Source organism: Talpa europaea (assembly GCF_964194135.1).
Source record: "Talpa europaea genome assembly, chromosome: 9".
NCBI lineage: Eukaryota > Metazoa > Chordata > Mammalia > Eulipotyphla > Talpidae > Talpa > Talpa europaea.
Genome location: NC_140076.1, coordinates 86,557,796 through 86,569,847, shown reverse-complemented (window position 1 = coordinate 86,569,847; position 12,052 = coordinate 86,557,796). Strand labels below are relative to the sequence as shown.

Here is a 12,052-nt window from a genome sequence, read left to right as displayed (position 1 = left end):
CCATGTTTTTGTTCTTTGAAGCACTTTTTAAATTTAGTTGTTTATTTATACACAGAATAATAAGCATATTATGCTGTACAGTTCTATGAGTATTGACAAATGTCTATAGTCACATTTCTACCACCTCAGTGACGATGCAGACTAGTTCAATTATCCAAAATCATCCCCTGGTTCTCACCCATGGTCATCAGCTTCTTCCTTATCACCAGTCCCAAGGAACCACTGGGAAATGTCCCTGTAGTTTTACCTTTTCTGGAATGTCATATGAATGGAATCATATAATATCAGGCTTCTTTTACTTAACTCTGTATTTGATGTCACATCTATAGTTTGTTCTTTCTAATTGCTGAGTATTATTCTATTTCAAGTTTCTTCATCTGCTCAACAGCATTCATCCAGATGGCTTCCAGCTCTGGCAATTAAAATAGAGCTGCTGTAATTGTTTGCACACTGCTATGTCATATCCCAAATGTTTATTGTCTTTATAAGAAGCTATCCAACTGTTTTTCCCAGTATTTGATACCTTGTTTTCCCACCTACAGTGTATGAATTTCAGTTGCTCTTTATCCTCATCAACACTTGGAATTATCAGTTTTTTTCCCAGATTTTTTTTTAGTTTCTCTAATAGAAACCTAATAGGATCTCATTTTAGCTTTTAATTCATTTTCCATGATGTATTATAGTGTTGGATATCATTTCATGTGCTTATTTGCCATTCATATTTGGTTAAATGTTCACATTTCATTGGTTAAGTGTTCACATCTTATGCCTATTTTTGATTTTTGATAGTTAATTTAATTTTTATTCATTCTGGATTTGTCAGATATGATTTGCAAGGATTTTTCGATTGTTTTTGGTGTGTCACTTCACTGTCTTAGAATGTCTTTCATAGAATAGTTTTTAAATTTTTTGAGGTTCAATTTACCCATTTTTGTTTTACTCTTTTTCCTTTCAGTTTATATCTCAGAAGTCTTTGGCTAACCCAAAGTTATAGAGAATTTTTCCTATATTTTCTTCACAAAGTTTTAAAATTTACTTATAAGGCTATGACACATTCTATGCTTCTTTTATATCATGTGTAAAGTATGGGTTGAGATTTCCATGTATGTCTGTGTGCATGCATGCATGCATGTATGTATTTGAATAGGGATGCTGTAGTTGATCCAGACCATTTTTTAAGAAGATTATGCTTTCTCCAATCTACCAGTTTTTATGTTTATCAAAAGTCATTAAACATTTTTATGTGGGTTAATTTTTAGATTTTTGTATTGATCTATGTTTCTATCAGTACCATACTAGCATACTGTATTAGTATAGCTTAATATTAAGTTTTGAAATCAGTATGAGTGCCTCCAAATTTTTCTTCCCTTTCAAAATTGTTTTGGTTATTCTTGTCCTTTGCTTTCCATGTAAATTTTAAAGTCAGAATGTTGATAACTATTTTTTAAAAGAGTTATTTATTTATTTATACAAGCACTGGGTACAGTCAGAAGCGCGGGAGGGTGAGAGAATTCACCAGAGCCAGAGCAGGGAACAGAACAGGCAGACTGATGAAATCCACTGCTGAGGGGAGCAGCGGGCGGCAGGAGAGGTCTGCACGCCATGTGGGACCCTGGCCAGTGGCCGGGGATCGAACCAGCGCTGCAGAGGCTGCAGGCAGCCTCACAGCCCTGCGCTCAGCCACTGCACCACTAGGTGAGGCCCAGAATGTTGATAACTATTTAAAAATTTCTGCTCAGATTTTGACTGGGATCAAATTTCATCTATAGATCAACAGGGAGAGTAGACATTTTAAACTTACTAACTTTTTAAATTGAAAAACATGGCATATTTCTCCATTTATGTATATTTTTGACTGACTGTATATGTGTAAGGTAGTGCTCTTTCTTAACATTTTGATCCCCTCTCCAATCTGCCTATTTTTGTTTTTAATTTTACATTGCGTGGTCCTAAAGTTAGTTGCTTTTTAGTCTTTTCAGCATGTTTAGTTGTAATCAATGGGAAAGATTAGTGGGTTAATTTCATCTTGTTTGACTTGAAAGTCAATTGGTTTAAGTTTTAGTCATCTAAATTCTTCTTGCATGGTAATGCTGTGGATTATGGAGCACCCTCTAAGTGACTTATCTGCATATCTTTCAGTTTGAATAAACCAATTTTGAGAGTTTCCTAAAGGTGGGATTGATAACTGCAAACACTATGATCTCTATATGAAAGTTCAAAGGACTCCTCTTGTTTAGATGAAAGCTTACGACAAAGGGGGTACTCAAAATCATTTCCTTTATTGCCCAATAGCATTTATTCAGATCCAGGAACTTATTCCTTTCTTGACAGTGTCAGGATGTGTCACTTAGAAATAAATGAAATGAAAATTGATTTGACAGTTAGCAGAATCATTGTCTGAGAACATTTCTTAGTAGGCACTGTCTTGCTGACAAATAACAAGAGTTAGCATGTGATGCAGGATCTCACAATATCACCCTTTATTTAGCCCAAAAGAGAATACAATTTCCTGTGTCCAAACACATCTCAGCTGACTGATAAACCCTAGCACCTTCCAAACAGTATTATCTTCCCTATATCTTACGAAGGCTTATTATCAAAGAATCTTAAGGAGACTTTATATTCCAGTAGGGATAGTAATCACATTTTCATCATATCTGTAAGAATTGGAAATGACTAAACATGTTCTCTCAAGCACAATATAAATTGCCTATCTTATGTCCTATTTCTTAGTCTATTTGTATTTTTAGTCTGTTGTAACAGAGGCACATGCAAAAATGTACTTGGTCTTTTTTCAGCTTTCTAGTTATATAATTCATGAGTCTTCAAGGTTGCTTTTATTATATATCAATGCTATTCTAGAGACTCTGCAGTCTAATTCTTTACTAAAGCACAGTGTTACAGCATAGTTCAGAGCACTTATTAAGGTAACCCACTACAAAAAAATTTTATCTGTAATTATTTGATATACTTTTAGGATATTAATTTTTTTTTATTAGACTAGAATTTGATTCTGCACTTGTCATTCAGAAGACAGTCCTATACGGATGAACACACATACACCTGCATATTATGTGCTTATGTATATGTGAAACAAGGTAAAATATTTAAATTTTTTGCAAAGGGATAATACTTCTGTGAAAACTTTGATGTTTTTAGCAAATGATATCATACTCATCTTATTTTACAATTACATAACCAAATTAGGATGTATAAATCTCAACATGGGTTGGAAAAATTCAGGGACTTCATAGATCTTGAAGTGTGCTTCTTCTCTGCAAAAAAAGTATGGGGGTTTACAGAAGTCCAACCAACATATCTTCCCGGGCATTTATTCATTCACTATCTGTGCCCTAAGACCTTGCTAGAGTCTCAGGTTACAGAAATGATTAACACATGATTCTAGTTGTTTTAAAACGCCCTCAAGTAGGGCATCGTGAACTGATTTTAAAATAGAATTGTAATTAACTTTTTCAAATGAATATGTGGGCCTTCACTTAGTCATTCAAATGAGGGTGATAGAGCAATTGCATTGTAACTATAGGTCTCTAATAGATAAAACACATCACACTATATATGTAAATGTCTTATTCATACTGTATTGCTTTTTGTAGTTTGCAAATTGCATTTGAGTTGTACATTTAATTTTCATTGTTTTCTGGTTAGATTGGGCATATATTGAAAGCTCCATTTATAGTTAATGGAAGGAAAGCAAAAAGAAGTTTCATATTTCCCATTCATAGAAACAGTTGAGGAATGCTTGACCTGGGGCTCCCAGCCCAGTGCCCACTGTATCATAATCTACTGTTTCTTAACAGCTGGAGCTTAGCCTGGGACTCAGTCTCAAGAAATATTGAGTCTTCAGTGCCAGTGATACTGCGCCAGGCAAACCCCACTTGATTAGATCAATTAAGATTCATTGACAGACTCACAGTTACTAACGTCATGAATTAAAAGCCTTCCAACTAATGCTTTTAAATGTGTATTCCTTGCTAACTGTGAAGTGCACAAGGCTGAACTTGTCTCCATTCTCCTTATGAATCCTTGGAGTTTAACAAGTGGGTGCCCTTCCTGTTCCTGGAACATGCCTAGCTCATTCTCACCTCAGGGTCATTGCAGGTTTCCATCTGCCCTGGGTGTTCATCTCACAGCCAGTGGCTTGGGCTCTTTATCTGTTCTCAGCACAAATGCCAACAGCTTAGAGAAGTTTTTCTTTTCCATTCCATCTAAAAATTTCATTATTTGCCTTATTTTCTTCATAGAATGTAGCAAGCATTATTTGATATTAATCATCCATATCTGTGCTTTGTTTATAAATTCTGTGAGAGTAGTCATATGAACTGTCTTATTTATCAATTTTATTCCAGTATGTTAACAGTAAACCCCTGTCATTTACAACAACATGGTTGGAACTAGAAGGGAGAGCGCTCAGTGAAATAACTCAGAAGGAGAAAGACAAATACTGGATGGTTTCACTTACATGTGGAATTTAGGGAAACAAAACAAAGATAAAACCAATCCAATAGCTAACCCTAGAAATCTGACTGTAGAACTGAGACTGTGAATTGGGAAGAGGAGGAGAAAGAGCATACTAGGAATGGGTTGCAGTCAACTAATGGTGGATGCCTTGGTGGTGGGTGTGGTTTGGTGACATACACCTAAGGGATGTGATTCAGAGATATGTCTGAATCATATAGATTATTGTAAACCAGTTTTACCTCAGTAAAAAGAAAAATGTTGTGAAGTTCCACCTAAAACAATCCTGTGTTAATTCCCCGTATTGGGAAAGACAAATTATTAAATTATTATCCCCTACCGTCGTTCTTCACAAGGATATAGTCTCCTCACTTCTACATTTATAGTGCCTCTAGTACGCCCTCTGTAGGAATGGGCTTAGTCATTATTTCTTGTCTACATATGTTTATAATGTGTGGTTATAGTGTATGGCTGAATATATTTTGTTTTCTCATGAATGCTAAAGAATTGGTCTAGCTCTCAAGTCCATTTGGATACAAACTCACCTTCTTTTCCTTCTTCCCTTCACAGGATTATACGTTGACAATGTACTTTCAGCAAGCCTGGAGAGATAAGCGGCTGTCCTATAATGTAATACCTTTAAACTTGACTCTGGATAATCGAGTGGCAGACCAGCTCTGGGTGCCAGATACTTACTTTCTGAATGACAAGAAGTCTTTCGTGCACGGGGTGACTGTCAAGAACCGCATGATCCGCTTACATCCAGATGGGACAGTCCTGTATGGCCTCAGGTCTGTAATTTTATTTCAAAACGTAACCTTTCCTGAATGAAGCAGTCATGATTTTTCATTGTAGGGAAATGGTATGCTATTTACTTCTTCAGTTCTGCTGCTAAGCACTTAAACCTCCTGTCCAGTGGACAGCTGAGAGCTTTAGAGTAGCATGTTTACAAAGGGACTTATCCCCAGCTAAGTCTGAGTTTTTTGGTGAATTATCTTTTTATATCAGCAGCCAATCCTAAAGCTGCTTTCCCTAAGGAGCAGGGATGAACAATGTCAAAATAGCTGCGACGTAGGGCTTCCACATAATGGAAGAAAATGATGAATGACACATACTTGTTTGAATGTGGAAGATGCTCTGTTTCAACAACTGCTTCTGAGCTGTGTGAATTGAGCCCGGTACTCTGACGACGGAAGGCTCCTCTGCCCTCTCGCCCTCCAAGGAGCAATCACACTTGCAAATAAATGCAGTCATTATCTCATGCTTATTAATAATGAATTTGCACTAGTAAATGTATTATGTCAAGAACAGTTGGGGTTCTGTGCTCCTTGGGTGAGGATGACTTGCAAAATTAGATGAGTTTCTTCTTTCTACAGTTTATTTTATGTTAGAAGCAGTAGATGGTTTCCTGGAGGGAAATGTTGAAAAAATATATCTATCTAACTCAGAAAACAGTATTATAGAAAGTATTCTGCTGCTTGATAGGGGAAGAGACTCTAGATTCTAAAGTGTTCAGTTGCCTCTGTTCTTTTCTGTTTTACAGAAATAGATGACTGCCCTGTCATGAGAATGATGATAATGACAAGGGTACTTTGTGTGTGTGTTTGAACACTTGTTAGGGGTCAGATATTGAGCTAAATGCTTTCCACTCATTATTATAGTTAATTATAACACCTCAGAAGTTAGTCACTGTTGTGATCTTTATTGTCAAATGAAGAAACAGAGGCTGATGGAACTGGCCTAAGATCACAAAGACATTAAGCTGTGAAAATGGGATTCAAATTACATTCCAAGTTCAGAGTCAGAGCTCTTCACCTCTGCACTAGGAGACTTCTCAAGCCCACGTTTTCTGTACCTGTTCTTTCTATCTGTAGCTCATTTTCATTATCTGTTATATACCATGCATCAGGCCTATATCATTGTCTGGGAAACCTGCTTCTTTGTTGATCATCTCTGTAGAGAAAATGGCATTTGACTATTGAGGGATGGGAGAGAGGGGAAGGGGAAGGCAGAGAGTGTGTTTATATTTGGTGTCAGCCACAACTAGAGGAGAAGTGATGAATCAGACACAGGTCCAGCTTATAAATGCAACTCAGGGGAAACAGGAGAGATAAAATAAGCTGACTGGCTAAGTCTGGAAAGAGTTTGAGTGGTGGGCTTTGAACTACTACTGCAGAGAACTGTGGTATCAGATACACTATGCTAAGCCTCCTACTCAGAGTCACCTATAAAACGAGGTGTCAGAGGCCTTGAGAGGATGGCCATGTGGGCTGGAGAGGGGATAGCAGATGAAAAGTGTGCAAGATTTTTAAGAGTAACAGGAACAGTCAGATCCTGAAAAGACAGAAGGAGGCACAGAAATACACTCCCCACGGGGCAGTGAATGAAATGAGAGAACCAGCAAATGACAAGTTCTGGCTCTACTCTGACCCCACTCCCTTTCACTAAGAGGTGACTTTTGCTGTGTGGCTTCTTGAAGCACAGGGAAACATCATTGTCAAGAACTTGATAGTGACAAATAAGTCTCAGTAAGGAACATTGAAAGGCAGCAGTAGAAACCTAGACTGGAAAAACTTTAAATAGAGGCACTGACAAAGAAATCAGGTAGAAAAACACCTCTGAGCTGAATTTTAGGCATGTTCAAGGCAAAATCTAAGAATCTGAGCTCCCTTCCTAAAATCCAAAAAGATTGGCAGGAATGAGGTGCCAGGTGGGGAGGCCTTCACAGGATCTGAATAAGCTTCTCTTATTGGGTTTCCTTCAGTGCATTTCTTAGGCATTAAAACATATTACAGATAAAGTGGTATGTAAAATGTCAGTGCTTGTTGGCTTTCATGGTGGGTAGATAGGTAAGTGCATGTTGTGGTATCATTTCAAGTTGTCTGCATGTTTGAAATTTTCAGGCTAAAATTTTAAAAGAAAAAAAAATTGTGATACTCTGGAGGCCTAGGAATCTCGTTCTGTTCTCTAGGAAGTATCTCCAAGATTTAAAAGCCTGCACCCAAGGAATGCTATTTCTGATCTCTTGGCAGTTGAGACTCATCTATACTTTCAGTTGCTGTGTCTGAAAATGAGGTCATCTCATCTGAGTAATGTGCAGCTCTGACAGTGAGATCCGTGACCACAGACAGGGGGATCCATGGCCACAAACACAGACTAACCCATAACCCAGAGTGGATGACTACAGCTCATTCTCCTGCAACCAGCCCGTTGCTTCTGACCATACACAGCAGGACCTCTCTGTCTACATGTGCTGTGATATCAGTTTCGAACAGCAGGAGTTTAAGGATAGCACCCAGCTTCTTATCAAGCTTCCATGAAAAGTTACAGTGGCCTTAGAAAGTTCAGAAAATGGAGCTTGAGATTTAGAAATACAGAACATATCTTAGGCTAAGTTTTAACTATTTTGATTCTTATTTATTTTTTGTTTCCCCATCACTAAACACACATATTAGCAATTTACAATCAGTCATTCTGTTGCTCTTCAGGTTGATAATCATCAGGAAACATAGTTCTAATGCTGTGTAGGTATATAAATGCACACAAATGGGCAAGAGCACCAAGTTCCTTAACAAAGTATAATGACAATGGAAATCAGTTTGGACTTTTGATATGATCCTTCTCCAGATTTTAATTGCCACCTATATAAAAAGGAAAGATGAATCAGGTGATATCAATTTTAATTTTTACAACCCAGTCACCCTCTAAAGCAATGATCAGTGAACCCAAAAACAAATTCTTATTTCATTTTAGGCTAGAAAATGAAATTATGTGTCTGGCATAGTGTAACTATGGGTGAATACTGAATGCTTAAGGTTACTTAATATTTGATAAATAAGGGGATGCTGGAGATAGTAGATAAGTAAATGGAAGGCTAGACCACAGAAAACTTTAAATACCAGAGCAGTAATTCTATGTTACAGCATTTTACCCCAGTTAACTTTCCATGATTCTGTGAAGTGAGACATGAGTCCCTCTGTCTAGAATAAAAAGAGTGGGAGGGAGATAGTGGATCCAAGTAAATGGGGAAGGGTTTGGCCAAGTATATCTGGAATAAAATAAGGGGAATCAGTAAAGAAAACTTACAGGATTGTCAAATATGTTAAGGACACAGACTTACGGTAGAACCAGTTACTCCCAGTTGTGATGTTTGGCAGCCTGAGATCAAGATGCTTTCAAGGACACCTGGCCTTGAAAGATCATTCTATAGACCAAGGCCAGGACCTCATTTGGTGCGTGCACTCAGTGATTTCCATGTAATCACATGTTGTATGGTTTCTCTGAAACCAAGCCTTTCCTTTTATTTTCATTATGCCTTATCACACATCTATTTTCTCAAATTGGTTTAAAAATCTCAAGGAAAAATTAAGGAAGGTTATGAATAACAATTTTTTTTTTCCCAAGCCAATATATGCAGATAGTGACTAAAGAATACTGCCATCCTTACATGTAGATTGTCCCCTTACTCTTGGCTGGTTGATAGCACAGTCAAATAAAGTTGATTATAAAATCAAACTCCTGTCTTTTATGATACACTGGAGATTTCTGTCAGGAGATAATTCCATCAGGGGAAAAATATTTTCTTTGGAGTTCAATTGACAAAGCAGAAGAATTCCTATATATATATATATATATATATATATATATATATATATATATATATACACACACACATACATACACATATATATATAACAGATCAACTAAATTTGTTCCAAAATGAAATTGGCACAGTCAAATCATTTTCAGAACACTTCAGGTAGAAATGATGCAAAAATATAGAATCTCTGATAATGAAACCAGCTAAAAAATTTGCAGGTAAAAATCAGGCTTCTAAATATAGACTGTTACTTAGGAGACACTTCTTAGATTTCAAAAGCTTATGAATATTTACACTGGACAAAGTAATCAAGAGACCCATATTCTAGTCTACTATTAATGGTTCTTATAATTACTGACCCTAATGATTTCTAAATTTTATTATCGCTTAAAAAATCCCATATCACTGTAACTTTGATAATGTATAGCATATATACTATTAGGACTTCCACTTCAGTATATTTACCATGACATTTTAGTGCCTCAGCAGTTAGACATTCTGAAAAAAAGCTCTTCTGATTAAGTAATTAAGAAAGCAAACTAGAATCATTATATTCAGGTGTATAAGAAAACCCAAATTATCAATTGGTGACTTTTTTAACATAACATTTTGTATTTTATTAAAATATAGAAACTAAACCCAAAGTGGACTTCATATTACTTATGCCATCATAACATTATATGATAGCTTTTTAATCACATTTTTAAAAACTCCAATAAGCGCAATTAAAACACTTTTCTAATATTAGCTGATAAGTAGTTATTATTAAAATTTATAAATGTTTTATAATTTCAATATAAAATATTGAAAATTAAGTTACCAGAGGTAAGCACTCTCTGTGCCTTGCTTTGTATTCTTTCAGATATTTTTCTAGTAAGAAGTGATATAGGTAGTTTTTCATAAAAAGGCTCACATTATACATAATATTTTGTGATCATATTTTTTTCTATACCAATCAATGTATCATACTTTGTCATGGTGTCACTTTGTAACATACTTTGTCATGGTCTCACCATAGTTCTTTCACCATTATAGGGAGTAGTTGGGATAGGTTTTTTTTTTAATCCAATGTAGCATATAGGGATTTGCTATATAAAACTTAATATTTTAGTGACAAGCAGACAAAACTATTAGTAGCATGACTTATAATATAGTTATGTTGTAATTTGTAGTCTCACTGATTAATGTCTCAGAAGTACTGAGGCCAATTTTATGAGGACAGTTCTTATGAAAAGAAAGGCTATCTTACACTTTCAGTGGTCACTGAAAATAGATGTCTTTGATGTCAGGGGCTGTCCTTGACTGCCTATTCTACATACCTCCCATTGTAGCATTAGATCAGAAACAACACGTCACTTCTTATTAAAGGTTCACATTCTTAAAGATCCAGCAGGAAGCAGAAGGCAATTTAACCATCTCTTGCTATGCATGTTCTGTCATTGGGAAAATGGCAAAGGATAATGTTAGCCTGTAATGAATTTAGACAGGCAGTCTTTTATTAACTTTGTCTTTTACCTCTTCCCCTAAAGTTTTATCACAGCGAATAACTATCACACACTACAATGGTGTCTAGCAAACATTAATATGTCCATTTTTTAACTCCTATTTCCTAACTGGCTCAATTCATTCTCATGGAAATGATGAGTAAATGTGTTTTGTCATGCAGAGCAACAGAGTTTTTATTAAGAGTATTGGTCCTCCTGATTTTGTGACCTTATTTCTTGGTCACACTATTATTCATAGGCTCATGAATGTATCTACATACAGCAAAGCTACACTTAAGTACATTCTGATGGAAATATTGACACATTCCAGATTGGGTCCTGAAAATACTGTTATCATGGAGAGTAGCCAGATCTTCATTTTATTTCATTTCATCTTGTGCTAATTTATGTGAATAAACTATTTCCAAGTGGATGATTTAAATTGCTATGTGTGTGTCTGTTGTGGGTATGAGTTTATTTATAAATATACTTATACCTACTAATAGACATATATGTATATATGCATATATATGTGTATGTATGTGTATAGATTATATGTGTATGTATATATTTATCTGTGATATAAGGAAGAAAAATATGTATTTCTACACAGAGAGATATATACATACATACACATATATGCACATGTACACATACTTACCTACAAACTAATATATGTCTGTTTATACCTGTAGACAGATACACACACAAACTTGTATACAAAAGCAAAAATTTTACAAGCATACACTTTTTCTTCAGTTGATATTTGTGTTAACACTAAACAGCAGCCAAAGGGACATCCATAGATGAAACTTTGAAGCAATGCACATTGTCTGCAGTGTTCATTTAATGATGAGTCTAATCACGTCTGTAACACCTTTTACACCACACTGATTTCATAAAAGCAGCAAATTTGCTTGGCAAATAAGGAAAATACAGAGTTAGACTAGATAGTCTCTGTAATGAGATCACTCATGATAGAGTTTTAATTAGACAAAGACCTCTTGAAAGCAAATATAAATTAACACTGGCATAATGAGAAAGTGGTAGTAGTGGTGGTAGCAGTGGTAAGAACTGTTTATGAGAACTTTCTATATGCCAAGCTTTGAAGTTTCAACATGAAACAGTCCTGTGAAACAGGCTACATTTTTCTCCATTTTATAGCTGAGGAAATGGAGGCTTTGGGGAAGTAAATAACTTGCTAGTGAGTTCCAGGACTCAGAATTGAACTCAAAGCCCATCTGAAAGCCTGAGAGAATGCAGTCCCTGTCCAGGTAGGTGGATATGAAAGACACTTGGTGAAAGCAACTATTAAAAACATTGGTATAAAAAAAATGGAGGGCCTCCCCGATGGCGCAGTGGTTGAGTGGTGGGTTGCAAAGCAGACTGCAGCCTCTGCAGCGCTGGCTTGATCCCTGGCTACCAGGTGAGGGTCCCACATGGCGCACAGACCTCCCCTGCTGCCCGCTGCTCCCCCCAGCATTGTATTTTG

General features: G+C 36.2%; 1 protein-coding gene across 2 annotated transcripts in view; it reads left to right on the top strand.

The window, feature by feature from the left end:
• Positions 1-12,052, top strand: part of GABRB2 (gamma-aminobutyric acid type A receptor subunit beta2) — a gene marked incomplete at both ends in the record, with an annotated part of 238,879 nt that overhangs the window by 82,266 nt on the left and 144,561 nt on the right. For both annotated transcript variants that reach the window (XM_084242952.1, XM_084242951.1), the window contains one exon: positions 5,047-5,267. In XM_084242952.1, coding sequence (XP_084099078.1) covers positions 5,047-5,267 — 221 coding nt within the window. The remainder of the gene's footprint in view (positions 1-5,046; positions 5,268-12,052) is intronic.